The sequence below is a fragment of the Colletotrichum destructivum genome, chromosome 7 (assembly GCF_034447905.1).
Source record: "Colletotrichum destructivum chromosome 7, complete sequence".
Lineage (NCBI taxonomy): Eukaryota > Fungi > Ascomycota > Sordariomycetes > Glomerellales > Glomerellaceae > Colletotrichum > Colletotrichum destructivum.
In genome coordinates this window covers 1,690,715-1,717,917 of record NC_085902.1, presented here as the reverse complement: position 1 = coordinate 1,717,917, position 27,203 = coordinate 1,690,715, and the positions used below count along the sequence as shown (strand labels likewise).

General features: G+C 56.7%; 8 protein-coding genes across 8 annotated transcripts; 4 read left to right on the top strand and 4 right to left on the bottom strand.

The window, feature by feature from the left end:
• Window positions 1–77: 77 nt before the first annotated feature.
• Window positions 78–1,956, bottom strand: CDEST_11090 (Putative peptidase S10, serine carboxypeptidase, alpha/Beta hydrolase). The gene is made up of 4 exons (XM_062927246.1): window positions 1,755–1,956; window positions 1,480–1,693; window positions 665–1,391; window positions 78–588 (listed from the first exon to the last, which is right to left on the bottom strand). The coding sequence occupies exons 1-4, from the start codon at window positions 1,894–1,896 to the stop codon at window positions 313–315; spliced, it is 1,359 nt and encodes a 452-aa protein (XP_062783297.1). The 5' UTR covers window positions 1,897–1,956; the 3' UTR covers window positions 78–312.
• Window positions 1,957–2,153: 197 nt separating this feature from the next.
• CDEST_11089 (Putative peptidase S10, serine carboxypeptidase, alpha/Beta hydrolase) lies at window positions 2,154–4,138 on the top strand. The gene is made up of 5 exons (XM_062927245.1): window positions 2,154–2,456; window positions 2,541–2,598; window positions 2,659–2,787; window positions 2,870–3,694; window positions 3,753–4,138. The coding sequence occupies exons 1-5, from the start codon at window positions 2,210–2,212 to the stop codon at window positions 4,027–4,029; spliced, it is 1,536 nt and encodes a 511-aa protein (XP_062783296.1). The 5' UTR covers window positions 2,154–2,209; the 3' UTR covers window positions 4,030–4,138.
• A 261-nt stretch (window positions 4,139–4,399) lies between these two features.
• On the bottom strand, window positions 4,400–6,122 carry CDEST_11088 (Putative aminotransferase, class I/classII, pyridoxal phosphate-dependent transferase, major; the record flags this gene model as incomplete). Its single annotated transcript, XM_062927244.1, has 5 exons — window positions 4,400–4,645; window positions 4,710–5,013; window positions 5,081–5,160; window positions 5,227–5,831; window positions 5,912–6,122. 5 exons carry the CDS (start codon window positions 6,120–6,122, stop codon window positions 4,400–4,402), a joined length of 1,446 nt encoding a protein of 481 aa, XP_062783295.1.
• Window positions 6,123–6,399: 277 nt separating this feature from the next.
• On the top strand, window positions 6,400–9,028 carry CDEST_11087 (Putative peptidase S10, serine carboxypeptidase, alpha/Beta hydrolase). The gene is made up of 3 exons (XM_062927243.1): window positions 6,400–6,731; window positions 6,797–8,019; window positions 8,093–9,028. The coding sequence occupies exons 1-3, from the start codon at window positions 6,500–6,502 to the stop codon at window positions 8,258–8,260; spliced, it is 1,623 nt and encodes a 540-aa protein (XP_062783294.1). The 5' UTR covers window positions 6,400–6,499; the 3' UTR covers window positions 8,261–9,028.
• CDEST_11086 (Putative zn(2)Cys(6) fungal-type DNA-binding domain-containing protein) lies at window positions 8,393–10,957 on the bottom strand. The gene is made up of 2 exons (XM_062927242.1): window positions 10,684–10,957; window positions 8,393–10,595 (listed from the first exon to the last, which is right to left on the bottom strand). The coding sequence occupies exons 1-2, from the start codon at window positions 10,801–10,803 to the stop codon at window positions 8,394–8,396; spliced, it is 2,322 nt and encodes a 773-aa protein (XP_062783293.1). The 5' UTR covers window positions 10,804–10,957; the 3' UTR covers window position 8,393.
• A 355-nt stretch (window positions 10,958–11,312) lies between these two features.
• Window positions 11,313–16,376, top strand: CDEST_11085 (Putative AAA+ ATPase domain, ABC transporter type 1, transmembrane domain-containing protein; the record flags this gene model as incomplete). The annotated part of the gene is made up of 8 exons (XM_062927241.1): window positions 11,313–11,449; window positions 11,593–11,713; window positions 11,807–12,811; window positions 12,921–14,174; window positions 14,216–15,804; window positions 15,869–15,954; window positions 16,020–16,126; window positions 16,218–16,376. The coding sequence occupies 8 exons, from the start codon at window positions 11,313–11,315 to the stop codon at window positions 16,374–16,376; spliced, it is 4,458 nt and encodes a 1,485-aa protein (XP_062783292.1).
• Window positions 16,377–21,432: 5,056 nt separating this feature from the next.
• CDEST_11084 (Putative small GTPase superfamily, ARF/SAR type, P-loop containing nucleoside triphosphate hydrolase) lies at window positions 21,433–22,917 on the top strand. Its single transcript, XM_062927240.1, has 4 exons — window positions 21,433–21,466; window positions 21,514–21,714; window positions 21,808–22,498; window positions 22,567–22,917. The coding sequence occupies exons 1-4, from the start codon at window positions 21,463–21,465 to the stop codon at window positions 22,826–22,828; spliced, it is 1,158 nt and encodes a 385-aa protein (XP_062783291.1). The 5' UTR covers window positions 21,433–21,462; the 3' UTR covers window positions 22,829–22,917.
• A 1,250-nt stretch (window positions 22,918–24,167) lies between these two features.
• CDEST_11083 (Putative vacuolar protein sorting-associated protein) lies at window positions 24,168–25,469 on the bottom strand. Its single transcript, XM_062927239.1, has one exon. The coding sequence runs from the start codon at window positions 25,382–25,384 to the stop codon at window positions 24,170–24,172; it is 1,215 nt and encodes a 404-aa protein (XP_062783290.1). The 5' UTR covers window positions 25,385–25,469; the 3' UTR covers window positions 24,168–24,169.
• Between the last annotated feature and the right edge of the window lie 1,734 nt (window positions 25,470–27,203).

Below are 27,203 nucleotides of genomic sequence, written 5' to 3'. Positions count from 1 at the left end.
AATCGTAGAGGCAATATTGAAAGCTGTGACAATTCTTGAAGAACTGTGTGTTGGCAAGGTTCAGTACAATGTGCTCTGTTTCATGCTCTCTCCGAATGCTGTTCTTCTCTGGCTCTTAATGTTTCTTCACTTTATAGGACCAATTGCTTCTGCGCTGAATAAAAGACAAAGTAAAGTTGCCGTTTGGTAGAGTTGACTGAAATGGGAGAACGCATAGACTCACATCACACCCCCCCTGAGCTGATTGAGTATAGTCTGTCGAAGTTGGTCGTGATTTCAGACCGAGCGAACAGCTGATGAAGCTCATGCTAACTACAGGGATCCGCCTAGCCAGCTGTTGATGAGGAAAAGCGCCTCCTCCGGCTTGTCCGCGGGGACCATGTGCCCTGCATCGTACACCTCGGCGAACGCTAACCTGCCGTACTCTTTCAGGTTGCCGGCGACGTGCCCTCGTACAGACCAGTCCCTCGCCCGCGCGGCCTGAAAGCTGCTCTGGTGCTCCCAACGGATCCCGTCGGCCATACGCCGCTCGCCCTCGGCGTTGCAGTACCAGTCCTTGTTCCCAGCGTAGATCAACACACGGTAGTCCTGTGTTCCGGTGATTTTGGTCAGCGTTGCTGATACAACCATGAGATTTGGTTGGACCCCCAATCTGAAAACATACCTTGTCGAGAAGATCCTCCACCCATCCGATCGGATCTGCGGCCATGTCGCCGGAAGCGACGAAGTCGGCGCCCAGTTCCTCGTCAACATTGTTGAACTGGACGTCCAGAGGCACGCCAAGCGCTTTCCTGGCCTCCGTCGAGTTGAGATACTCCTCGATCCACACGGCCTCCTCAAAGCACAGGCCCGGGACCTTGCAGGGCTTGCGGAAGTCGTACGGGTTGAGCCCGGTCTCGAAGATGAGGAAGACGCTCTGCCGTCGGCACCGGTCGAGCACGGGGCCGCAGACGTCGGCGCTGCCGGCGCAGATCTCGAGCATCGCGACGCACTCGGCCATGCCGGCCTCCATGGCGGCGCAGGCGGTCGCGTTGAAGAGCGGCTCCTCGCCCCCGCAGCCGGTCGGGTAGAAGCCCGGCCACTGCAGCGACTGCGACAGCTGGGCGTTCCCGAGACCGATGCCCTTGAGGTTGATGGGGCGGCTGGCGTTCCCCGCCGAGGTCGCGCGGACGACGTGTGCCATCGGGGACGACTGTTTATAGTCGATGGCGCGCGCGAGGGCGGGGACCCACGTCCCGCCGAAGGACTCTCCGATAATGTAGAAGTCCTGCGATGCGAAACGAGGGTACTCCGCGATGAAGGCGGTGAGGAAACGATACATGTCTTCGGTCGCCTCGGCGAGGGTCTTGACCGGATCATCCGAGTACGAGTACCCTACTCTGACGGGCTGACTGGATCACACGGTGAATCAGAAAGTTACTCGTCTGGCGCCAAGTTTGGTGATGGAGGGGGGCGGCGGCGGCGGCGGCCAAGACCTACTCGACAAAGAGGACGTTGGCATTGGTGTTCCACGCATACTCGTTCCCCTTGGCAGCACCCGGCTTCTCGATCAAGCATGGGCCAAGCTCTTCAAACAACCCAAAAGCCACGGAGGAGGCTCCAGGGCCGCCGCTCATCCAGAGCACCAAGGGGTCGTTGGCGGGGTCACCGCGGCTCTCAGCAAACCAGAAGAACAAGTGCTTCGCATCGTCGTCTGCGTAAGTAGGCCTGTGAGCCGTTTGGATGCAACGCAAATCCGCAAGGTAAAAACTCACCAAAGTCATAATAGCCGACCATGCCGTCGCCCGCCGTGGGGCATAGCGACTCGGGCGGCTCACGAACCCGAAAGGTCCCGGCCGCGCTGGCCCAGGCGGCGAGGGCACCAAAGCAAATGAAGAGTCGTAGTAGCTTTGACATGGCGGCTACTCCGGTTTGTGAGTGTATCGTAACGATTGCATGCCACAGAGATGGGAGGTTTATCTCACAGCTTGTCTCCAGTGGCTGGCTGGCAGGCCGAATATGTCGAGTTTGGACGGGAACCGATCCCGGACCGAATGCCGGGATGCGCCGGCGGCGGATCCGCTTTCCTAAATAGGTAGTTTTTCGATATCCCCAGCATGTCCGGCTCTTTATTGGGGGATATTGGCGTTTTCAGAGCTCCTCTGCCTTGCCATCAACTCACTCGAAGTCTCTCGAATCTACCGCCCAACTTGAATCATCATACTTCACCATGATTGTTCCCCTGGGCGCGCTGTCGCTCCTGGCAGCCGAGGCACTGCTGGCTAGGACAACAGGCGCCATCCCCACCAGTAAACCATCGCAGTGGACGCTGGTCCAGGATGAACTCCACGAGATGGAACGGCCTATCCGACCGGTACAGCGACGCCTCACCGAGCAGAACGATACCATTTGCGATGCCGGCTCCAGGCAATGGAGCGGCCTCGTGCCGCTCAACGCCGAGCGGGACATGTTTTTCTGTACGTCCGAAAGCATTCCAGCTTCTTCCTTCTCTCTTGCTTGCTTGCTTGTTCGTTTCTGGTTTTCTGACTGAGAACAAATAGGGTACTTTGAAAGCCGGCACCAGCCCCAGGATGCCCCCCTCATCATCTGGCTCAACGGGTAAATGCTCTCAATACCAACTGGCTCTGGTAAAGATATAGTATTCACATTTTGCAACAGCGGCCCCGGCGCATCATCTCTCCTGGGTGCTTTCCATGAGATTGGTCCTTGTAGCGTCACAGAGGACGGTGAGAAGACGGTGAGATCCGAGTACAGCTGGACGGAATTCGCCAACATGCTGTTCATCGAGTGAGTCTCAATTAACCCAAAAAAAAAAAAAACTCATTGCACCAGAGACAAGTGGGCTCATTAGAATATCCAACGTTCACAGTCAGCCCATCGGCGTTGGGTTCTCTGACCCGCAAGATCCGACCCTCTGGTCCAAAAACCTCCAGGAGTCGGCCATCGACCTGGACAAGTTCCTGGATGTCTTCCTCGGCGAGTATTTCCCCTCTCTCCAGAAGAGACCGATCCACTTCGCCGGCGAGTCCTTCGGTGGCAAGTACTGCCCCGTCTACGCCGACCTCATGCGACGAAGATTCGACTCCATCGTCTTGGTAAACGCCCTCGTCGACTACTCGGACGTCTCTCTCGGCGTGTACGACCACTTCTGCACCGCAGAGCCGACGGACGCACGCCGCCGCGGCCTGAACGCGTCCACTTGCGAGGAGATGGAGCGGGGTTACTCGGCGTGTGAGAAGTTCGGGAGGCTCTGTGCTGCGACATACGACTCGGATGTCTGCTTGACGGCCCTTTTGAACTGCGTGGAGGCCACGGAGCCGTACCAGCGCGAAGTCGTCCCCGGGGGGCAGAACCCTTACGACGACAGGACGGAGTGTATCGATCCCCCCATGTGTGGGCGTCTGGGTACGAGCCCCCTGCCCCCAAGAAATTGCGGGTATTTGTGTACTGAGCTGCCGAGTGTACTGACGATGTGTTCAGGGATGCAAGAGGTGAGGAAGTACCTCAACCGGGAAGAGGTCCAGGAGGCCTTGGGCTTCCAGCCGCGGACTTTCGAACCGGTCAACATGGAGTTCAACGCAAACTGGTCCCAGCAGGGTGACGTTTTCATTCCATCGACACGCGAGATAGCCCGTCTTTTGGACCAGAAGAAGACGCCCATCTTGGTTCTGAACGGGAACAACGACGCCATCGTGTAGGCAGCCACCCCCAACCAGGCCGAGTAGGGATTCGCTGACTTTCCAACCCCGTAGGAACACCGAGGGCATCCTCAGGACGTACGAGTCGCTGCTCTGGAGCGGCCACGCGGCTTTCCGGTCCAAGAATCTCAAGCCGTGGTACCACGGGGAGGTCAAGGGCGAGAACATGTCGTTGGGGGGCACGGCGAAGGTGGTCAAGAACCTGGCCCTGGTGACCGTGGACGAGGCCGGCCACATGTCCCCCCACGACCAGCCGCTGGCTGTCTCTCGCGTGATGAGAGCGTGGATAAAGGATACTAGTACTTCTGGCAGCGTTGTCGGACTTTTTTGACTAGGGCGTCACTTAGAACATGGGAATCGAGGCAAGTCGGCTGTAGAATTCGTCATCAAGGAGTGAGGGTGTCTATTTGGAACGTGCAGTTCTAGCTAGTAATTTAATAATAGGTCAACAAAAAGTTGATTCCAGCTGGATATTAATGCGGTATCAGAAGCCTTCATCACCAAAAAGTAAACGTCCTAAACGTATTTCCTATGGCAGGGGATTGATTCGTCATGTCGCCAACGGTTTATTTTCCATGTTCCAGCCGAAGCCAACAGCCAAGACCTTGGTTATACATGTATTTGTTCGTGTCAATATTCTCGCTTGTAAAAAGAAAACCCGTGGTTGATGATTTTTGTTCTCACTACGTATGCATACTATTCTACGCATCGTCACCTGCTCCGAAACAGAGCTGACGTCTCCATCGCCGGAACCGAGTAGTCTCTCCTAGCTGGTGAGAGGCATGGCCCAGCTTCTCGAGGACTACTTCGTCCTCGGCATCGTCTATACTCTCCCGAAATGTGACTGACTGCAAAAAGGCAGCCAGTTTCCTGAGGCCAAGATCGACGGTTTTCTCGTCATTCCCAAAGTTTAGACGGAACCAGCCCGGCCTGGCGGAGAAGAAGGCCTGGAGGCGGTTCCATTGTCAGAAAATCATCCGTGAACATGATCCTATCGAAAGACGACGTTACCTGGCCCGGCTCCAGAAACACACGGTTTGTCATTAGTCGAGATAGCAACTCGAGCTCGGCGCTGCCGCGTCTGGCATGTGTCGGGACTCTGTCGAGCCACCTCGAGAGATTGATAAAGACAAAGAAGCCGGCTTCCGGTGACACGAAAGGGACACCTAGCTGGGCGAGCTGTGCCATAACTTGGTCTCTGCGGGTGTCCAGCCGCCTTTTGAGGGTCGGGAAGTAGGTGTTTTGCAGGAAGTGTCTATCGTCGAGAATCAGGGACGCCACTGTGGCGCTCCATGCACTGACCCAACCGAACATGCTGTGGACGGACATGTTAAAAGATCAGTGACTCGTGAGATGAGAGTGTATTTGCTGAAGAAAGATACCTCAAAGTCCTCATTGCGGCATGGAGTTTCGCGTTGTAAGTGGCCAGGAACCCGAGCCGGAGACCACCGCATCCAAAGTCCTGCATAGATGTCACCATCAAGAGAAAGATAGAGGGTAGAACTCAACAGTAGCAACACAGTCTCACCTTACTCATGCCCCAGAGGACATGCACGTTCTCCGCGTTGGACCCGAGGTCCAAGCCGAGCATGCTGTGATGCTTTGAAAACGCCGTCGCCGCGTATATCTCGTCCACGACGAGGTGCAGCCGGTTCTTCTCACAGAACCGCGAGACCTCCAGCAGCACTTCTGGATCGTAGCAGCGGCCCAGAGGGTTCTCGGGGTTCGCCAACAGGACAGCCGCGGTCCTACGCCCGGTGGAGAGGTTGTCTTTGAAAGTCCTTTCTAAGCGGCGAACGAGCTCAGAATGCCAGGCCGAGGACGCGCGGGCGCTCCCCTGGCTGCATCGGAAGCGCTCCTCGACGATGTCGTCGCAGGGCACGGGGACGAGGTGGAGCGAGTTTCTAGTAACGACGTCGTGGGAGAACATGCCGTAGCTCGGCGTCGGCATGAGAACGGCGCTGCCTTCGTCGGCGATGTTGAAGGCCAAGGAGTTCAGCAGGGTGGTCACGCCGTTGGCGATCAGGACGTTGTCCTGTCCGAGAGGCTTGCGGCACCGGAAGTACCAGTTCATGAAACCCGCGACGGACTGCAGGAGCTTGGCAGAGCCCTGGGTGTCGTTGTACTGGAGGTCTTGCAGCAGCATCATCGTGAGTTCAGCTTTTCCGTCCCTCCCTCCGTCGTCGACCGTGTGTGAGTTTGGGATCACTCACGCTCTGCGGTAGGCAGGCCTTTGAGGCGCCGCTGGACCCAGGGGCCAAGGTCTTGCTGCATCAAACCATTGATGGCCGATCCCAAGTCTATGATGCCCTCTGGGTTCTTAATGGGGTGGTACTCATCCGCCGCCAGTCTCCTGCTGAGGTCTATCATGAGATCGGGCTGGACTGTATCCCAGCCCCTCTTGGAGGGAGGCAGAGGCGACATGTTTAGTGACAAAAGCCACGTTATAGAGACCGGAAAAAACAATGGGTGAGGTCCTTCCTGTGGCGATACCGACCGGTCCAGGACAACTGGTGATTGACGGCTGCTATCTTGTTCTAAGCTGGTCGACGGCCGTAAGTATCGGAGCGGGAGTTTCGGAGACGGATGACGTGTTTCCCGAAAACTTTCCTGTTTAGGAAATCCGATCCGCCGCCGTTGGCCGACGCGTGCAACATGCAGCAGGCATCTCACTCACATCGAGTGCCATACTAAACTAAAAGCATCATATGCCTGTCTTTCCCTCCTCTACCGACCCGAACGAACTGGATGATTGGTAAACGGAGACCAAGATCAACAGTCAGCGGAGAATCACGTCCAAGATGCTTCTCGACAAGCCTCGCATGTTGGCCGCCGCCGCCACCGTCACCGCCAGTCTGTTGTTGTTACCTGCCACCGCCGCCGCGGCTTCAGGGTACAGGACTGTGAACTCGACCTTTGGGGATTACGCCATTCGATACAAGTCCTGGGCGGCCGACGATACGAAGCTCTGCAACGGCGGTTCGGCTCACCATGCGGGCTGGGCCGACATGGACGACCGCCACCTCTTCTTCTGTGCTTCCCCACCACAGCAGCCGGCTACTTACAGAAACCATTTACTGACGAACAGATACACATAGGGTACCATGAAGCTCGGCATGATCCAGCCTCGGCCCCTCTCGTGATATGGCACCAAGGGGGCCCCGGAGGCAGCTCTCTCCACGGCATGTTGTTCGAGAATGGCCCGTGTCTGATCGATGGACCCAACGCCACCAGGTTCAACCCGAACTCCTGGACAGAGCATTTCAACGTCGTGTACCTGGACCAGCCGGCCGGCGTGGGCTTCTCCTACGTCGACAACAGGACCGACGGGACGCCGCCGGCCATGCCGTCCCGCACGCCGGCGTCGTCTCTAGACTCCGTCGCCTTCATCCGGCTGCTGTACGAGGCCTTCCCCCGGCTCGCGTCCGTCGACCTTCACCTGTCCGGAGAGTCGTTTGCCGGACGCTACGTCCCCACGCTCGCCGCCAGCATCCTCGAGTACAACTCCTTCTTCGACCACACGCCGGACGCCCGCGGCGCCGTCATCCCCCTGCGGTCCATCTTGGTCGGGAACCCGTGGATCGACCCGGCCGTCCAGGCGCCCTCCATGCACGAAGTCAGCTGCTTCGACGGCTGGCGGGGCGAGTATCCCAGGCACCTCGAGGAGGACGACTGCAAGTCCCTCGGAGGAGCCCTGCCGCGGTGCGAGAAGCTGCTGCGCGCCTGCGAGCAGGGCAGCGCCGCGTCGCCCTTGTGCGCCATGGCCGTCGACGCGTGCGGGGCCGACTACCTGGAGGTCTTCCAGAAGGCCACGCGCAGCGTCTACGACAGGCGGCGCAGGCACTGCCCGGGTCCGGGGAACTGCTACCCGGACGTCGCGGACCCCGTCCGGTATCTCAACTCGCCGGCGGTCCTGGACGGCGAGTTCGAGATCGCGCTGCGGACGCGGGGCGCCAAAACCAGGTGGGAGATGGAGGACTGGCCCACGTTCCAGAGGTTCTCGGCATCGGGCGACTACGTCGCGCCGACGACGGCCGCGCTCCGTGCGCTGCTGGAGTATTCTCGCGATATTAGCAAGAAAGCCGGTGGCGGATCCCGGAGGCCGCTCGATGTGCTCTTGTACGTCGGGGTGACGGACATCATCTGCAACCCCGACGGCGTCCTCGAGGCGCTCCGGGGCATCGAGTGGGAGGGCAAGGCGTCCTTCCGAGGCACGCCGTGGGCAGAACTGCCGTGGGAGACGTCGTCTGGTGGACGGGCCGGCCGGGTCAAGTCGGTTCCCGGCCTTTGGTTGGCAGAGGTCGAAGAGGCCGGCCACATGGTGAGTTTTGGTTATCTGGGTTCTGTGGACAATGCATGAGGACTGAAGCGTTGCTGACTCTCTCGACTCACAGGTCCCGTACGACCAGCCGGTGTCCTCACTGAAACTCGTCAAACACTGGCTCGATCACCTCGACGGGCAGGACGTAAAGGGACGACGCCCTGTTTCCGAGGCCGCGGCCTTCTCACAGGATCAGTCTGGCCAATCTGTGTTGGAGGACGACAGGGGCGTTGAGCTGTGAGAACTCAAGGCGTGTGTGGTTCCTCCTGTTTGCAACTCTACCGAGGCTTCAATGTCCATCATATCTACTACCATCACCATCTTGTATCAATCAGTATTCAACCAGTCTTTCATGTACTTGAGTCGATAGTTCCTCATATAACATCCGTACAAGCATTCGCACCCATGTACACAACGTCCCGGAAATGACCTCGTCCGCCAAAGTCGCCAAAGACGGCGATCCTCCGCTGGCGCGATGAACACGTCGCATCCCTCCTGTGGTCCTCGTCGTAGCTGTCGATCGCGAAACGGACCGACCGGCCGCGGTACCTCTCCCTGACGACCATCTCCATAAGCCGCTCCATGTACAGCATCTCGTTCCGCTCCACCGCCGGCAGGTCCCTGTCTTTCCCGAACCGGGGGAGCACGCCCTCAAGCACCGCCGTGGCGATTGAGGCGCCTTCGGACACCAGAGCGGTCATGTAGAGCAGCGTCAGGACGTTTGGCTCGCCGAACGCCGCCGCCGGCCACGCCGGCCCGGTCTTCAGCAGTATGCCGAGCGCGACCCTCGCCAGGACGTCCGAGTCCAACACGGACGCGTGCTTGGGATCCCGCCGGGCCTGGTATCGGGACTGGAGATGCAGACACGTCATGCGGGAGATCAGGTACAGCGAGTAGTCGATGGCCGCGCTGCGGTCGGGGATGTCGTAAGGGACGACGGCCCCAAAGCCACCCCCGGCGACCACGCCCTCGGCGCCCGTCCCGAGACACGGCACGGGGAGGTCGTTCCGCGCGGTGGCGCGGTGCCACGCGTCGAGTCTACTCTCGAACACGCGGCACTGCGTCGTGATGGCATCATCCGAGAGGGTCTCGTCGTGGTAGTCGCGCTGCTCCCACTGGCGGAGGTCGCACCGCCGGCCGAACACGGAACAGAGCCACTGGACGGCCCGCCTCGACGCGCTCTGCCTCGTCGCCGCCGCAGGACCGCCGCCGCCGGACTCTGAGAAGGAGGCCTCCATGACAGCCCGGCCGTGAAGCCGCCAGAGGGAGGAGAAGATGTCCCGGATCGTCAGCCGGCTGTCCCACGGGGCGCACGTCTGCTGCAGCGGCGGCGGGGGCGGCCCGGCGACGGACTTGCGCGTGACCAGCGAGCAGAGCCTCATGTCGAACGAGAACAGCCGCCAGGCGCGGAGTAGTGCCGGGTGGCAGCGCGACGCGAGGTCGTCGACGGCGGCGGAGAGGGCCTCCAGCTGGCGCAGGTGGCCGCAGACGTCCCGGTGCGAGCCGACGGCGATGTCACGGTAGACGAGGAGGATGGCGGCGCAGACAAGAGCGTCGGCGGCTTCGGGTCCGGGACACATCTCTAGCTGGTGGGCGAGATCGGCGACGGCGAAGTCGTAGTAGTGGCAGTGGACGCCGGTGGCCACCGGGCCGGGCCGGGTCCCCGGAGATGTTGGCTCCGGGTCGGAGGTCCGGCACAGGCGGAGATAGCCGGTCGTCAGCGCCAGAGCGGCGGCCCGGAGGCCGGTGCTGGCACGGAACAGGTCGGTAAAAGGCAGCATCTGGAGGGCGATCCGCGGCGCGACGTCTTTTTCAAAGGTTTCCAGCAGGGAATCCTCCGTGATGCCCGCGCCTCGCTGTCGTACTACCGTCGACAGTGTGGTGGTAGGCTCCCCCCCAAGGAGCGGCGTCTGGGCATGCGAAGAAGGGTCGGGAAAGTCGAGCATGTCCTCCCAGGACGGAGCGTCTGCCTCGGTCGCGCATGAGTTCCATAACGCAAGGGGGTCTCGGGTATTATCTGGCGACAACGACGGGATCAAGCGTCGGGACGTCTCCGGCGCCGCTGAGAGGAAGTCGAACCGGTTAGAGACCTCGAACGGCGGACGGGAGAAAGGGAACACGCCCATAGACAGCGAGGGGCTCAAGCGCGCCGCGTGATCCGTGTCGTCGTTGACTTCGTCGCCCAAGAAGCTCAGCGGTTGTTGTTGCTCGAGGATCTGTCTCAAGGAGGCATTCTCCAGGTCGAGCATGGCCACGGGTGAAGAAGTGTGGTCCGCGGCGCCGTCAAAGTCGCACCCGAGGATCCGTCTTGCGTTCTCTTCGGCGTGGTCCTCGCCCCGGTGGTTCTCGTTCTGACGATCCTTCGTTGGAGTTCTAATATCCCGTGCACCCCCCTTGGCCAAGCGCAGTCTGGCCGCGTCTTCATCCCGCAGCGCCGACCACCGCGCGGCCTCGACCCTCTTGGACATCTCGGCCGTCCGATCAGAGATGTCCTTGAACCTGATGCGGCTCTGATACCCGCTGCAGGGGATGCCTCGCTGGACGCATGCTAGGCACTCTGGCCGAGTCTCATCGCACTACCCGGGAGGGAAGAAAAAGGGCCCGTTAGTATATGTATGCTGGAGACCATCGGTGCTAGAACAGTACGAGGAGGCTCCCTCCCACCTTTCGTTTCCTGCTCCTGCATCTCTGACACCCCGTCCGTTTCCTGACTATGTCCGTCTTCTTGGGTCTCGAGAGGGGCGTCATCGTGTCGTCCCCCGGCTGTTGGTTCACGCCTGTCATGAGAGAGACTTTTCTCCGATATGACTAATTGACTGATATGGCCTGGTATGATGACTGATACGGCCCGCGCCAGTACGGGGTTGGTAACGCTGTTCTGTCCTTCAGTCCGAGACTCTCATCAAGGAGAGGAAAGGGGACTGTTATCGGGTGAGATGATGTTTGGTCGTCAAACCAAGAGAAGAAGAGACCGAGGTTGCCGAGTCGGTTGTTTGCAGGGATGAACGGCCGACAACGGTGGATCTTGGCAACTTGAGAGTGACCATGCCTAAATGGGTGTGGAAGAGCGCCGCTATACCAGTTTGAGAAGCTGGTCCAGAAGAGATAACTAATTAATTCCTGGTGGGAGATGGACGTGAGGTGAGATCCGGCTGTACTTACACTCATCGTTTCCCCAGGGGAACGAACAGTCGGCCGATATGGAACCGCTCGACGCCCTGTTGTAGTTACCTGATTCTCACTGAAAGAAACGCCCCTCATTCCTTTTACCACAGCTTTAGCATCGTCTTGTCATGGCGTCTTCAGCATGGCTTGACATGATCGTGGCCGGGGTTCTCGGAGACAACCCAGTAACAACAGTTCAGAGTCCGCTGTCGGTTGATGAAGAATCCATGTGGCTGCCGGCATCCCCTCACGCTCACGTGGCCGTGTAAGTTAAATCCCATGAGTTATCATTCACAACGTGCGCCTCCGCCGCCGGGGGAAGGGGGGGGGGGGGGTTGAGAAGAAGACAATCCTTCAAAGTTGATTACGTCGGTAGCTGATAAGCATCATTCATTCTTCATGACCTAGGTTCGCTCAACTGATTTCGACCTTCTGCTTGTTGACTCACACCGTCTTGATCCGGCCTTGGAGACGACAACCAGCAATCCAACTCGTTCGACCCTTTGGAAGAAGCCGGCTTTTTGAAATCGTACGTACCAACTAAACCCCCCAGTGACATATTCTGCATCGCCCTTGTATAAGTCAGCTCGCCCTTGTATAAGTCGGCTAGCTCACTCGCCAGGCCCTCCAAATCTGCATCGCGGCGTACTGCGTCCGCGGTCTGATACTCTTGCAACAACGAGCCGAGTCGCGAGTGCAGACGCATATCACACTCCTCCTCTCTACTTCATGCCTCGGGGCCCTGTCCAACGTCGTGGGCCTCCTCCTCGGCCAGCCCTCGACAGCCAGAGGCGTCTACCACCTACTCGGCTCGTTGACATGGGCCTTTTTCGACTCCTCCTCTCTGCCTCGACCCCCTCTCCCACTGGACTGGCTGTTCCCCTGGATCCTGGCTGCGACGTCTCTCCTCGACGTCTTCCACGCCGGTCCCGGCTCTTCTCGACCAAAGGGGACGACGGTGCCCTCCAGCTCGACACAGAGCAGCAGCCTGGTAGAGAAGCTGTCGTACAGCTGGCTGGGCCGCATCATCCAAGTCCAGGACGTCCTCCGCCTGGACGACCTCCCGGAGAACCCGGCGCTCGCTCCGTCAGAAGAGTACGAGGCACGGCTCGTCGAAGCCGCCGCCGCCTGTTCCTCGCCCGACAAGGCCGCAACAAACCTGTACTGGCGCTTCATCGCGCGCGAACACCGCCGCCAGCTCGTCGTCAGCACCCTCCTCCGCCTCGCCTGCGACGCCTCCCTCTTCGCGATCCCCTGGCAGCTCCAGCGGCTGCTGACCCGCCCCACGGCCGCCAGCGTCATGGCCATGTTCTGCTCCCGCGTCCTCGGCGCCCTCGCCGGCAACTTCAGCGGCTATCACCTCCGGAGGCTCGCCGTGCAGTACCGGAGCGCCCTCTCGTCGGCGCTTCACCGGAAGACGCTCCGCCTCGGCGACTTCAGCCCCGCCGGTGACGACGCGCCCGTTGCCGACCTCTCGACCCTCGCCGAGGTCGACACCCTGGTGCTCTTCCGCAGCGCCCAGAGCTTTCCCGACGTATGGAACATGCCGGTCCAGGTCGCTCTCTGCCTGGGCGGCTTGGCTGTTCTGCTGCCTTACCCGGCCTTCATCGCTATCCTTGTTCTAATCGTACGTTTTGTTCACCGTCTTCTCCCCCCTCACCCCCCCCACAAGAAACCGGCCAACACGAGCCATGATTCCATCGTCAAACACGCTCACGACTAACAGCAGCACACAGGCAATCATGTTTCCCGTCCTGAGCCTCCTCCTCCGGTCCATGGCCGTCTGGATCTCGAGCAACCTGGCCGCCAAGGACGCCCGCGCGAAGCTGCTGGCCGAGGTGCTCGAGTCGATACAGGGCATCAAGATGCATGCGTGGGAGCCCGTCTTCGTCCGGTCCATCGCCGAGCGGCGCGCCAGGGAGCTCGAGACCCTGCGGAACGCCGCCGTGTCGGCCTCCGGGCTGGTCGCCTACATGCAGACGATGCCGTCCGCCCTGACGCTGGCCGCCTTCGGCGTCGTCCTCCTGATGCGCCGGCCGCTGACCAACGAGCTCGTCTTCGCCGCCATCATGCTCTTCACCATGCTCAACGCAACCCTGGGCCAGATTTCCAGCCTGGCCTCGACGGTGCAGAGCGTCCACGCGTCCAGCAAACGCATACAGGCGTACCTGAGCTTGTCCGAGACCAAGATTGCCGCCGCTGGCCGGGGGCTGCTCACGCAGACATCGACCACCCGGAGCTGGTCCCCGGACATGCCCATCCTCTCGCACGACGACTTGGAGGTGGGCTGGCCCGACGCGGCCGCGCCGCTTATAAGAAACGGCTCCCTGTCCATCGGCCCCGGCGAGCTCACCATCATCACGGGGGCCATGGGCTGCGGCAAATCGACCCTACTGCTCTTCCTCTGCAGACACATGGAGCGGGCGAGGAGGCGGCACTCGAGCCACCCAAAGATCGCCTACGTCGGCCAGAAGCCCGTCCTGGTCCGCGGCAGCATCCGCGATAACATCCTGTTCGGGAGGCCTTACGACGCGCAGCGGTACGCCCAGAGCGTCAGGGCCTGCTGCCTCCATGTCGACTTTGCGCGGCTCCACGACGGCGACGGCACCGTCATCGCCGGCTCGTCGGCCTTGTCCGGCGGCCAGTGCGCGCGCATCTGCCTCGCCAGGGCGGCGTACTCGCGGGCCGACGTCTACCTGCTCGACACCCCCCTTGCGGCGCTGGACGTCAGGGTGGCGAGCCATATCACACACCATCTACTGGGTCCTGGTGGGCTACTCGATGGATCGACGAGGGTCGTCTGCACCTCTCACGCGCTGCTGGTACGCAAAGCCGACTCCTTGTACGAGATCGCAGGCGGCACGATACGGAACGCGTTGGGCAATGGTCATGTCCAGCTCGTCGATGGCGCCGAGGAGCCGACGAATGCTGCGTTGGAGGCCGATATGGGGGAGGCGAACATGTCGGATACTCTCACATCTCTCACCAAGGTAGTATTGTTATTCTGCTTAGCTTATATGATCATATCCAGCCTATACTGACTGACCTTGGACTTGCCCAGATGCCTCTTGTCCGCGTTGCCGAGGCTGAAGTCGTAGCACACGAACCTATCCCGGATACTCCCCAACCCATCATCATCCATGAGAAGCCGCCCGCACCCTCAGCCCAGAACAGCCCGCTGCTCGCCTACTTGTCTTCGGCCAGAAGATTCGGGTGGCCCATCGCAATCTCCATACTCCTCCTGGCTCGGGCCTCGTCCGTCATGGGCACCTACGTCCTCAAGATAATGGCCGCCCGGGTCGATCGGGTCACCCTCCTCCCCTGGGACCTCCTCCTCCTCTTCGCCGTATTCTCCGCAAGCCAGGCCGCCCTCTTCTTCCTCTTTGTCCACCTCCTCTACCGGCTCTGCATCGTCCCGGCCGCCTCCGCGCTGCACGGCAGGCTCACCTCCGGCGTTCTCCTCCGCGACCTGTCCTTCTTCCAGGCCACGCCCCCGGGCCGCCTCCTGAACCTCTTCACCAACGACGTCGCCCGCGTCGACGGCTCCCTGAACGCCTCCATCGCCTCCCTCGCCGGCCAGTTCGTCAACCTGGCGCTCTCGTGCGGCGTCCTCGTCGCCGCCATGCCCGCCAGCGTCCTCTTCGTCGCGCCGCTGCTGGCCGCGTGCTACGCCCTGCAGCAGACGTACCTCGCCAAGCTGCGGGAGCTCCGCCACCTCGACGCCGAGAGTCGCGCGCCGCTCCTCGACCACCTCCAGGAGGCCGAGCGCGGCCGCGTCCTCTTCTCCGCACACGGCGTCCTCGAGGCCCGCGCCGCGGCGTTCGGCGACCTCGTCGCGCGCAACGTCCGCGCCCTCTGGCCGCTGTCGTGCATCGACCTCTGGCTAGGCGTCCGGCTCGAGGTGCTGTCCGTCGTCCTGCAGGTCGCCGCCCTGGGCCTCCTGCTGGCCGGGGCCGCCGAGCCGGGCGTGCTAGGGTTCGTCATGACCTACGTCTTCCAGGTCACCGGCACCCTAAGCAACATCGCCAAGATCAGCGCCCAGTTCGAGGCGGACGCCGTCTCCGTCGCCCGCATTGCCGAGTACTCCTTCGCCGTCGCCGTCGACGGGAAAGAAGACGGTTTCCCGGCCGATCGTGACGGGTCGACGCCGTATTCGGACAGCGATCCGGCTCCGGCTTGGCCACAGTTTGGCAGAGTCGAGTTCCGGGGCGTGAGTGCCAGTTACCAGCCGAGCCTGCCGGATTCTCTCCAGTCAGTCAGCTTCACCGTCAAACCGGGAGAGAAGGTCGCCGTCGTGGGACGGACCGGCGCCGGCAAGTCCTCAATGGTGATGTGTCTGCTGCGACTGATGCACCAGACGGCCGGGGAGACCCTCATCGATGGCGTCGACATTGCGGACGTGACGACTGTGCGACTCCGCCGGAGCCTGGCTCTCATGCCTCAGACCCAGATTGTCTTCTCCGGGTCTATCCGCCAAAATCTCGATCCGCTGGGCCTGCATCATGATGAAGAAATCTTGGATGCGTTGGGAGTTTGCGGCGGGCCAGCCATCACCGACAAGCTTTCGGGGATTAAAGACTCGGAAGAAATACCATTACTTGATACCATCGTGGGCCCCAAGTAAGATATCCAGACCGGTGGAAGTAGTGGTTTCGTTTCCCCCCGAAACTAACAACCATAAAAGCATAAATCTGTCCAAGGGCGAGCTCCAGTTGCTTCTCCTTTCTCGGGCAGTCCTTCAGAAATCCACGATTCTCATCTTAGACGAAGGTGTGTTTCCCTGACGAAGCTCCATTTGACCAAACCATCCAAGACAGATCTAATCATTCTCCCAGCGACCTCGGGAATGGACGCTGAGGCCGAGGCCCGGTGCCACGATATCATTTGCGAGAACCTGAGAGACACCACCACGTTGGCCATCTTGCATCGACTGGACTTGACCGTATGTTCCAACTCCAGTTACTCACACCTAGGCATCAGTGAGAGAGAGAGAGAGAGAGAGAAGTTCCATGAGTGTTCTAACAGAAATACAGCTTCGTTACGACAAGGTTCTCGTTCTCGAGCGCGGCAGAGTCGTCGCGTTCGACACGCCCGCGGCGCTGCTGGCCCAGGGCCAAGGCCCCTACTTTTGCATGGTGCAAGAGGATCCAACCCTTATGGCGAGGGCGAAGCATTTATTTGGGCTGGAGTGATGATCTGTGACGCCACATGGAGATACGACTTCGGCCCCAACGTAGGTATGAGGATAGTACACGTCATGGCCTTTACTAATCGTGTCATTTTTTGGAACAAAACCACGGTGTGGCAGTCTCATAATTGATAATCACGTTCTGCCCCAGTCCCTGTTGATGCCTCAACGTGCAGCTCAGTTCTCACTATATGTACTGTCCGTTGCCACAGCCTTCACGCAGAAGCGGTACTTACTCTTGACCCAGGACGACAGAGGCGTTGAGCTGTAAGGACTCAAAGGCGTCTTTGGTTTATGTTTGCAAATACATCAACAATTCTTTGTCTCTCATATTTGATACTACCCCTCTGACCTAGAAATGCGGGTTTCTTTTCTCTCCGTACTTTTTTATCCCCCTTATCTTACATTTTATTCAAAATGTTCTATCATCTCTCCCCAACCCATTTCTAGTGCTTGTGCTATTTAGACTAGCTGAAAAAAAAAAAAAAAAAAGTTTACTTCTTGACTGAAAAGCAATAAATATCTTGATAGGTAAACACAACAAGAGCATGGTAGTAGCTCAAGAACTACTTCACCAATATCCTATATTAGAGTCACACTAACATTAAGTACTAACGGAATTATAACATTACTATTCCCCACTCACTTCTGTCTTAGCATGGCTTGGTGGGCATGCTGTGACTTCACACACATCGTTCCTTTTCAGTAAAAGGCCGCCAATGTCTGCAAGCTGTGGGAGACTGTCCTCTTGAAGTGGCGATACCAAATTGTTGTCTGTGTCAACGTTGCTAGGTGTCCTGAGCCCGGCCACGCTTGGCTGGGAGGTTTTGTTTTCTTTGGGCGGCGGGGGACGGGTGACGGATCGTGGCCACAGATGTGGAATGATCTTTCGTACCACCATCAAACGTATAGATGGCATACATACCCTGTTGTGACGAAGGGAAAAAGTCAGTTGCAAGACCTTTACGAGTCGCAAGAAATCTCATCGAGAGTGGTGGGGGCAGGCCCCCAGGTAGAGCTGTGCACTGGCATCCGGATGAGATTTGGGGAAGACAAAACATACACAATGAAGGCTGTAGCAGACTCCAGAGCATACCACAGCTGTATATCCAAAGGATCCGAACCTGCCAGGGTTAACTACGTACAAAATTTCCAGGAGGATGAAAACAAGCAGCTACTTGTGCTGCAAGAAGGGGGGGGGGGGCATACCTGCAGAATCATCGCGCAGAAGTACGCTCACTACTCGCATTACTGCAGTAATTGTTGTTCTGGTCGAGGTCAGCATGAAGGGTCTTTCTAACCCCCAACACCAGAGCCGGTGTAGATGGCTGTCAGGGAAGAAGTCTCACAGGAACCCAAGACCGAACATAGCCGCAGCATGGCACTTTTGCTTCCAGTGCCATCCCGTTCTGACCACCTGCCTAACCGGTAGGATTATCACTGTTGTCCAGGTTAAGAATGGGTTCTCCGGAGCGAGAGAAACAGTAGGTAAAAAACACCTACACCAGACATCCAGCGCCGCATTCATGCCTGGAAACCCCCCCGTTCCTTCCCACGCGTCATGGCACCTGCATCCCTGCAACGGCTGCATTGTGTTCTCCCACAAACACGAGGCGCGGTTACACATGAGAAATTGGTTGAGTACGAAACTCAGGGTGAGGCCGACTATGAGGGTGACAGTAGCCCAAAGTATCCGCTTGTACCTCTTACTGCATGTAGGAAAGATACGCAAAAGAAACAACACGAACGACGATTTGGTAAAGCCAAGGGATACGGTGCAAAGTATGCTGTAAGCAATGTTTGCTTTGCTAAAGAGAGCGATATTGTCAAAGTTGAGGTTCCAGAAGTTTGAGTTGTATCCGACTCGAGCCTCTGACGTGGTGTAGGTGTTAGCATCCGCGTCGGTTCGTTTTCTGCGATTGACGAAATGTGAAAAGAGGTTCATGGAAAGCGATGTGGAGTTGAACGAGGGGAGTGCGTATGCACCGGCTTTAGGAGGACGAACTTATAATCGTGAGTGGTAAGGTAGCGACGGAAAGGATCTAAAAGAAACAACAGAATTAGCTTGAAGTCCTTCTCATCTTTTGAGGGGGTTGGGCCCCCTACGTAGGCTGCCACAATGAGGAAGTCGTCGGGGCCCCACGACGTAAAGCGATAGACCTTGGAGGCCAGGCGGAGACCCAAACATGTAGTTTCGACTCCCACGATTGTGGCAATGTGCGGGACGTAGCCAGGGTTGTCTTTGAACTCCTCGGTCACTTTCCCGAGACCGCATTTATCGGCATACTACGTTACAAACACGTCTGGTTAGTCGTCCTTGTACCTCATTATTAGAGCCACTAGAGAATTTGAAGTTTTGAAACCCGACTTTTCATGGAGTATACGTACAACGCGGTGCCCAGCTGAGGTCGAATAGGTTCGATGTCAGTCCGCGGCACCAAACGGGCGAACTTGTTGCGATGGCATGCAAGGGGGTGTGCCGTATATGTAGGTGTGAGAATGCGGGGAGGGATAGTAACACACTCCAAAACTCCCTACTGCTGCAATCCGACTTGTCTTGAAGACAGGTGTTGGTCACATCGTCAAAGACTTTGCCTACTGCCTCGTTGCAGATGCACGCGGTGTTATTAATCAGATCAGCGCCCTCAAGAAAGTTGCCGCACCATGTGCGCATGCATGGTGCCTAGCGAGTTCGGCGCTTGTCAGCGAACCGAATGCATGCCTGGAAATTGTAATAGTGTGAAGATCGTCGCAAAAGCAACGCGCATGAACAGGAACGGCAAGCTTACAAAACAGGACGGTAGGCTCCAGGAGGATAGGTTGGCCGAATCGGGGACCTCAAAGCACGAAACGAAGAAGGGCCACTGTTGGAGTAAGAAAAGATAGGCCGAATACGCAGGCGAGGCCGGACGCATCTTTGCCAGGACAGAAGCTTGGCCGCGAGATCGAAATGGTGGCTAGCTGCCCGGCGTGAGGGTGACTTTTATTAAGAACTTGGTCAGTCACACATCACTTCAAGCCGGCCGGCTATTGCCCTTAAAGTTTGGAACTAAGGCCGAATGAAACAGCACTGTCCTTCATGATAGGGGTGTTAGGAGGAGCTTGTAAACGAAAAGAGAAGCAGGTATAAATATGGTTAGAGTATTGTTACTGTAGGTGCCAAGGGATATCCTTGACAACACAGACTCCAACAGTGGAGAACGGAGAGTTTGTTCTGATTGCGAGTGTAACTCTAACGAACAGGTAGGCAATGCCCGGAAGTACATTTTTCGGTATCGGTTAAAAATGGAACGGATGTGAGAAACCCCCCCCCCCCCCCTGCGCGGCCGTGGAAGCTAACAGTTGGCATGATCTTCCCAGTATCATCCCAGTTACACACATGCAATACTCACCGATTGACCGGACCCATCACTTTTCACAGCTTCAACTTGCAGCTTTAACTTCCCCAGTCTGGTATCCGTGCAACAACGAGCGGAGTCGTAGGGTCAGACTCATATTTCACTCCTCTTATTTCTCTCTTATTTACTGGGGCTCTATCCAATGTCTTGGGGGCCTCCTGCTTGGCCAGCCTTCAACAGCCTAAAGTGTCTAATATCTATCTACTTGCCTCTTTGATATGGACTTTTCTTGAATCCTCTGTGCTTTAACTGCCTCTCTTATTCTCTTATTAAACTGGCTGCTCCTCTGATTCTTGGCTGCAACATTTCCCCTTGATGCCTCCAACGCCAGTCATAGCTCTTGGCCAAGCGGGACGACGGTGGACTTGTCCCCTTGTGTGCCGATGGACCTCTGTCTGTAGAGTCTTATAAGGCGCAAAAAATACTAGAGCTCTGAGGCGGCCGTTCAAGTTATTTAGTTACATTGCCAGTTTAATGGTGCTTTTATCATCCTTGACACAGCTCTTGGGGCAGCCGGTTCTGGACTGGCGGGGCAGAAATCCTGCACGGCTGCGCGGCTGAAGGCCACAGCAGTGCTGAGTGGCCTTACGTAACGCTGGGCTGAAGGGCTAAAGAAGCAAGGAAGGAGAAAGTGAAGCAAAACGCAGAAGCAGAGAAAAAACAAAAAGCGGGTGTATCCGTTCGTTAGAGCTACACACTTGATCACAACAAACTCTCTGTTCCCCGCTGATGGAGTCTGTGTTGTGTGGTCCCTGCGCCCTCCAACGCACGAGTACCCACTACATCGTAGAGACAGGTAGATATACAGTACACTTACCGGCAGGTGATGACTGCTGCTTACAGGTACACTTAGGTATCTTGTGTGACACTGCGCGCTTGCTGCTCCCTGCTGTCCAACTAGGCCTTTAGCAGCTCTTTTCCCAGGCGCCTTGGCCCCCCCATAAAGCCTACTGCCCGAAGCCCGTAGCAGGCAACCCCTCCCTCCCGAAACCAGTAGCCATCAAAGCGTATCTATCTGTCCAAGGGCGAGCTCCAGCTGCTTCTTCTTTCTCGGACAGTCCTCCGGAAATCCAACAATCTCATCTCAGACCAAGGTGTGTTCCTTTTTGAGGCTCCGGTGCTTACTCATACCAACACAAGTCTAACTAATCATTTCCGAATGGAGATCAAGTTCCGCCCCAATTCTTGTTGATGCCGCAACATCTACCTCAATTCTCACTACATGCATGTAATGCTCGTGGCCAAAGCCTCCACCCAGGTATGGTACATCTTCCTAATCTCCTTCCGCGTTACACTGCCTCATCTAGTGGTTTCCCTCACGTCAGGTTCTCTAGAGTATGCTCTTCCGTCACTCCGGAGAAGTCAGGCAGAATAGCGGGTGATATGACGCTGTACCTGGCTTGGTTGGCTGTTGCCTGCACCTTTGGGGGGCAATTCTGGCTGCCTATCATTAGCCCGTCTAAGCGTTTACAGCCAAGTGAGGACACATTTCAACGACACCGCGTGGATTTAATGTCTCTCTTGTCAAAAATCGGCGCTTATGACTCTACTTAAAAGAATTCCATCCTTCTGCTAGGGACTCTTTTGTCGATCTTAATACGTTAACTCATGGTCACACGTGTTTTACGATTCATGTTCGGGATTTTCTTGCCTCACACGGGAAGAAAACCAGCCACAATCGTCGACTTCATAATGTGTAGGTTTTACAATGAGCCGCATGTGGCTATTTACTGATCTCATCAGTGTCTTTCCGCCGCAAAGGGCTGGACCCTCACCGGGCCTTCATCGTCAGCCTGGACGTCGCAGGCAAGAAGACGGCAATGTATCGCTTCATGCAAGGGGCGAAAGAGGTTGAGCGGGTCCCGCCGAATTACCTCGCCGGCCAACTCATCGAGACCTTCAGGTTCAAGAACGGATCGACGTATGAGCTCATGTCATTTGGAGGTGAGTGATGCTGGGCCTCCACCGAGCTGGACGACTCTATGATGTGCCTGTTGAGACCCTTACGCTCCAGGGCTGACGCGTCGAATCGAAAAGGATGCAATGGGTTCAGGACGCCTTGGGGATCCAGTCGCCCACAGAAAGCAGACTTCGTCATCTTCGTCATCGACGTTTTTGACCAAGACCGGCTCGTCGAAGCCGTTGAGGAGCTCTCCAGATCAATGCCCTTTTTACGAAACGAGACCAAGTGCTGCGACATGTGGATCCTGTTTAACAAGCAGGACATCGTTCCAGACGCCCGGAGAGACCAATACGTCGGAAATGCGAGGCGCTGTCTGGCCTCCGTCGACGCGCAGTGGGCCGGTGACTGGACCGTCAGGATCTTCGATACGCCTGGCCTCAGCGCCCGCACGAGCGACGGGATGCAGGCTGTCGTGGACGAGATCGCCGAGTTTCTCGAGAACAGGTGCGCGACCGGACCGCCTCGCCACACGGTGGAAAAGCCTCAGGTCTCCCAGGAAGACGCGGCTTCCGACCACAAGCTACTGGAAGCGCGGATCCTCGAAGCGAACGAGGCCGCCCCGAGCTCCGATGCGTTCTGGAGATCGATTCTGGACTGCACGATCGAGTCTTGGGATCACTACAATCATCTCCGGGCTGGCTATTTCGTCATGCTGGATGCCGCCGGTGCCGGCAAGGGAATGGTCGCGTGCTCTGATTTGTTCATCCTCCTTCTAAATCGACTGCGAGAGGCGGACTCGAAGAAATTTCCCAAGAGCCCCCACAGGTGAGGCCTAATGGGCGTGTATTCCAAGTATTTGCAGGCGCTGACTGGCTGGTCTCTGGACCCTATAGAACCATGACTGTCTTCTGGCTTGTACAGTTACGCTTAGCTGGAGTTGGCTACCAGGTCAAGCGTGGGTTGCCGTGCCTCCCCAGCCGAGACGACTTTGGGCAGGTTCTTTTGGAATCCCCCAGCTTGATGGACGTTTCTCTGTGGAACCAGTTCTACTCAAAGGACCTCCTCTTCAGCCCTCGTGCTCGGGAGGAATGGTGTCTCCCAGATCTCCAGAACTTTCCTCCTGGTAAGGTCGCTGGAGCAGAAAAGGGGGCCTGATAGAAAGTAAGTGGAAGAAGGGTGGGAGCCACGAGACTCGGACCTTTTGGCCTGTTTCTTTGCAGGTATCAACAGAAATTGCAATGACGCAGGGTTTTCAACGTTTGGTTTTTTATGTGAATCGGCGTGGACTTGCTGGTTTGATTACCAATCCCAGGTCCACCAACAACGGTAGCTTGTAGAAGTGGTAGTTTTGGTCCGTTATAGAGGTGTGGTTATGCTGCGATACCGTCTAGTTATCCAATCCAAATTTTGCGTTTCATCGACTCATGTATGAATAGCGGACAACTTTTTGAGTTCTCTAATGGGTATAGTTGTACATGATATTAAGAGAAGCGGATGCTGTACAAAAAGACAAGGCAAGGAATTTAAACAGGCCTGATCAAAGTTGCAGCAGTTATAGGCCTGAAGTCTTATATAACCAGTCTCACACAATCTGCAATTGCCCGGGACGCTTTTCGCTTCGGTTTCCGTCGTTGAATTCCGTTAAGAAGTTCGTGTTAGATTGATTGGGTTCCCATGCGTACATTGATAGACGACGTCGTGCACCAAGAGAGCGTCGCGTGGCAACCCTTTGCTCGTTAATTACCGCGTAGCTATCCCCCAACCTCCAATTAGTTTGTCAAGAAGCTGTTGATTTTGAAGCTTGGATGACAGGCCGCCGCTTTCAGAGGCACTGTCTAGCAATAGTTCAAGACCTCATCCTCATTTTGACGGCTCCTATCATTGCCTATACCACTTTCTGCTCCTCCTCCCCCTCGTCCTCCTCCTCTTCCTGTGGCTCGCCATCATCATTTTCTTCGGCATTGTGTTCCTGTTTAATTCATACCGTTTCTCTCATGGTGCTGTCACAAGCGCGTAATCTGGCCATTGATGGCACCTCGAAGGGGAAGAATTTCAGGCCTATCAAATATGCGTCCGATGCCGGGATGTCATGGGCCGTGGGATAGAGGATAGGCATGAATAGGTGACCACATTCAGTTCTGGTCCTCTTTACCATTAGCTGGTAAGTTTCAGATCCCTTAAATAGACGGGTTAGGGTCCAAATAGAGTGTATTTCAGCTTTAAAGGTCCTTCCGAAAAGTAACACAAGAGAAAGAAACATTACCAAACGCTACACTCAATTTACAAGTAGCCTGCGGACAGAAACAAACGGTACGGGATTGAGTGGAAGCAGAAGATCCGTTCTGTGTTGCTAAAAACAAACCGCCTCGCCATAAAAGAGTGTCAAGTCTAGTCTCTTTGTTGAAAAGGACAAGCACTTCAATCCTCCCCCCCACCCCGCCCCCAGATGCGTCAACGTCGCCCACCTCCCATATTTGCGATTGAAGCCACAGAAGCCTACTCATGTGGAAGGTCGCAGCCGCTAAAGTAGATGTCGTCATTCGCCGTCATCTCCATCTGATGCAAGACGACGGGGCTGTCCAGGCGCGAACACTTGATCCAGACGTGCTTGGAGAAGAGCACCTTGGCGTACCACGCGTTCACGTCAAAAGATTGCGTGACCTCTTTCTCGCTGTACTCGGTGAACGAGGTCGACGTGTTGTAAGTGAACTGGTAGTTGAGGCTCACGGAGGCGCTGGCTAGTTCGACGCCGTACGTGGCCGAGATCTCCACGCCGACGCTGTGCGTCATCTCCTCGCGTGTCTCCTTGCTGACACCGTAGAGAAGCCTCTGAGAGCGCGTGAAGGGGCTGGAGGTCTTGTTCCCCCACACCCCTTCCACGTACCACGCGATGGACCGGCTGATGGTCAGAAACGGATTGCGGATATTGTCCAAGCTCTCCTGGTGTGTTGGGCTGAAGTAGCAGTGGAACGGAAGTGTCACCTTGCACTGCTCCTGGTTTGAGAATTGGTCACCCTTCTCGGGAAGCTTGTTCGGATTGAGCGTAGGAATGGTGGTCTCGAATCGTTGATATTGCTTCCCGACCGGCAGTAGCAGAACGCGAGCAGCTTCACCACCCGGCCGCGTGTAACTGCTCTGTGCTCGGAACGTGTCGGCAATGATTGGGATGTTCGCTGCGCCATCGACGCCTACGGTGTCCGTCTGCGTCGCCCAGAGGGAGACGTTCTGGGTCGCTCCCGAACCACCGTCGTCCCAGGCGCTGCTCGCCAGGAACTTGCCGTAGCCGACGAGGTCCTCGCGCACACACCAGATCTTGTTCACGTTGGGCTTGCCGTACCCATAGCAGCCAACATCACCCAGTGCTACGTATCCTGAGGGGGCCACTGGGCGCCAGATGGCCCCGTCATGCTTGCCGCCGGAGCCATTGTCGATCCAGATTCGAGTGTAGTCGGTTGGTCTGGCTACCGCCGACTTGGCCGGCCTCGTGTTGGGGTTCTGCCCAACGATGAGCGATGCTCGCTTGCCACCGTTGATTTCGTAATAGCCTGCGGGATCCGCGTAGTCTCCGAGTGGGCAGAGGTTCCCCTGAGGGGATGGTGTCCATAGACAGACACTTCGACGGGCACCGCTGCCGGTGTCATCCCAGACCCAGCTGTAAGCAGAGGTCATGGAGATTCTCAGATCGCCATAATCGAAGGTCTTGTTTGACATTCTTGCAGATTGATAGAGGTGAGAGGGGCTCAGTAGTGGTCTGTGAAGGCTGATGTGGGTTGCAAAAGACTGGTAGAGGAGGAAGTTTTTGTGTTGTTTGATCTTGGATTTTGGGAATCGAGTGGGAAGGAAAATGGTCCTACTTATAATCAATCATCAGGTGATGATTCGTATACACATGGAGGCAGCAACCTGGCCGTCTTCCTCTACACATTGCATGTGGAATTCCATCTCTCTCATCAAGGAGGGAGTATCTTGGACGGAACTAACGTAAAACCAGCGGAGAACAGTGAAGACATACACAAATGTTTCCATACTCGTAAATGGCTGCATTGCAGACGTCGGTGTTGCAACCATCCCAAGCAGCCGTCTCGTATTCTGGCGACAGGAGTGATTTGGCTCTACCTACAACTAGCTACATGAAGCAAGAACCAAGCCACAGATGTGTAACTTGACTGTTTGGTGGTGTATATCATTGCATATCGTCCTCACCGGCCCCCCAGTGAGGAAAAATATTGTCTCTTTGCATGCAGGGGGGGCAACATTGACAAAGCACATCGGATAACCGACCATTCTTAACAACCACCCACAACTTAGAGCACGCTGTGCAAGAGCTCTTGGCCAGGCGACCTTCTTTAAAGTGCTGCTCGAACCTGCAGTGGATATTGTAACTCTCTAGATCTCTATATGCTACTGAGTACGAGTGTTTGGCGTGGCACTGTATTGTTTCTGCATCGATGACCAGCGTAGGTAGCGTATACTACGAATCATCACCAGAGCGAACTGGCGACAAGTCTACAAAGTCAAGCGAGCTGGATGTATACACATCAAGCCGGCACAACTTATAAGCCGAGCTCAGCCGCCGTCATGTATGGATCCTGTACAGGAAGACGCCTCAGCAACCCGTCCAATCGGTGTGGGCAGGGCAAGGCTTGGCTGAGACCGCCTCAAGGGCGTCAACCAATTACACCATGGCCTTAGACCAGGCGCGACGGGCCGACGCCCTCTTACCCGCGTCTTCAGCGGGAGGAGTCCTGGGTAGTGTGTGAGGGGGGGTTACAACCAATCGAACACCCCACGATCGTGTCTGGGGCATAGTGTCGACGTCGTGATTTCGCTCCCTCCCCCTTCCCCCAAGGGAGAGAGGTCTTGTCTGTTATGGTTACACAGCTTCGATCCTGTTGCGGGGTAAGAGTGCAGAAATGAGGCGATTAAAGCGTTTGTTTGCCTTGACCGGTTGAAAAGCTGGTGTGTGTGTGTGTGTTACAAACTGCCAAGATACGGGCTAGAGTGGCCTATCAAGATGGCCAAGGTGCAGGTGTTTTGCGTAAGACCGTTCCATTGGAGCCACCCCAAGAGAGTTCATCAAGACAGTAAACAACAACGAAGGGTGTAGAGCTCTAACAACATGCCAACCTACGTGACCTCGATGGCGGGGTTCCAGCAGGCGTTAAAGAGGATCAGAAAGGATCGTCTGCAGCATCGTATGATGTAGGCGGCCAGATCCATGAACCACTAGGCTTTGAGCACGATCTTACGCTCTAAGCTAGGATGCTGTTATGATATCTTCTTCGATACTAGCTTGCATTGTGTGGGGTTGAGCACGATGATGCTAGAGCAGCGACAGTTCTTTTGTAGTCTTTCTCTACTTCTTTTCCTAAGCAGCAGAGTCCACCAGCGCTGACAATGATCACACGTAGTTGTTACATTTCTACAATTGTGTTTAGCACTGTGTTTTTTTTTTTCTTTTTTTGTACTTGGAGGACCCCATAGCGGGCGTTCAAGATTGTAGAGAGCGTCGGCCAAGACACAAGCACAT

Bases quoted from the DNA above. Each gene is read 5' to 3' on its own strand.
- CDEST_11090 (XM_062927246.1), bottom strand. From the start codon at position 1,896: ATGTCAAAGCTACTACGACTCTTCATTTGCTTTGGTGCCCTCGCCGCC. The intron at 1,392-1,479 runs GTAGGTCTTGGC...CGTGTGATCCAG, and splicing joins GCCAACGTCCTCTTTGTCGA to TCAGCCCGTCAGAGTAGGGT. The intron at 589-664 runs GTATGTTTTCAG...ACCGGAACACAG, and splicing joins TGGAGGATCTTCTCGACAAG to GACTACCGTGTGTTGATCTA.
- CDEST_11089 (XM_062927245.1), top strand. From the start codon at position 2,210: ATGATTGTTCCCCTGGGCGCGCTGTCGCTCCTGGCAGCCGAGGCACTG. The intron at 2,788-2,869 runs GTGAGTCTCAAT...CAACGTTCACAG, and splicing joins GCCAACATGCTGTTCATCGA to TCAGCCCATCGGCGTTGGGT. The intron at 3,695-3,752 runs GTAGGCAGCCAC...CCAACCCCGTAG, and splicing joins GGGAACAACGACGCCATCGT to GAACACCGAGGGCATCCTCA.
- CDEST_11087 (XM_062927243.1), top strand. From the start codon at position 6,500: ATGCTTCTCGACAAGCCTCGCATGTTGGCCGCCGCCGCCACCGTCACC. The intron at 6,732-6,796 runs GTGCTTCCCCAC...AGATACACATAG, and splicing joins CGACCGCCACCTCTTCTTCT to GGTACCATGAAGCTCGGCAT. The intron at 8,020-8,092 runs GTGAGTTTTGGT...CTCGACTCACAG, and splicing joins TCGAAGAGGCCGGCCACATG to GTCCCGTACGACCAGCCGGT.
- CDEST_11086 (XM_062927242.1), bottom strand. From the start codon at position 10,803: ATGACAGGCGTGAACCAACAGCCGGGGGACGACACGATGACGCCCCTC. The intron at 10,596-10,683 runs GTGGGAGGGAGC...CCTCCCGGGTAG, and splicing joins GCAGGAGCAGGAAACGAAAG to TGCGATGAGACTCGGCCAGA.
- CDEST_11084 (XM_062927240.1), top strand. The intron at 21,715-21,807 runs GTGAGTGATGCT...CGAATCGAAAAG, and splicing joins TGAGCTCATGTCATTTGGAG to GATGCAATGGGTTCAGGACG. The intron at 22,499-22,566 runs GTGAGGCCTAAT...TGGACCCTATAG, and splicing joins TTTCCCAAGAGCCCCCACAG to AACCATGACTGTCTTCTGGC.
- CDEST_11083 (XM_062927239.1), bottom strand. From the start codon at position 25,384: ATGTCAAACAAGACCTTCGATTATGGCGATCTGAGAATCTCCATGACC.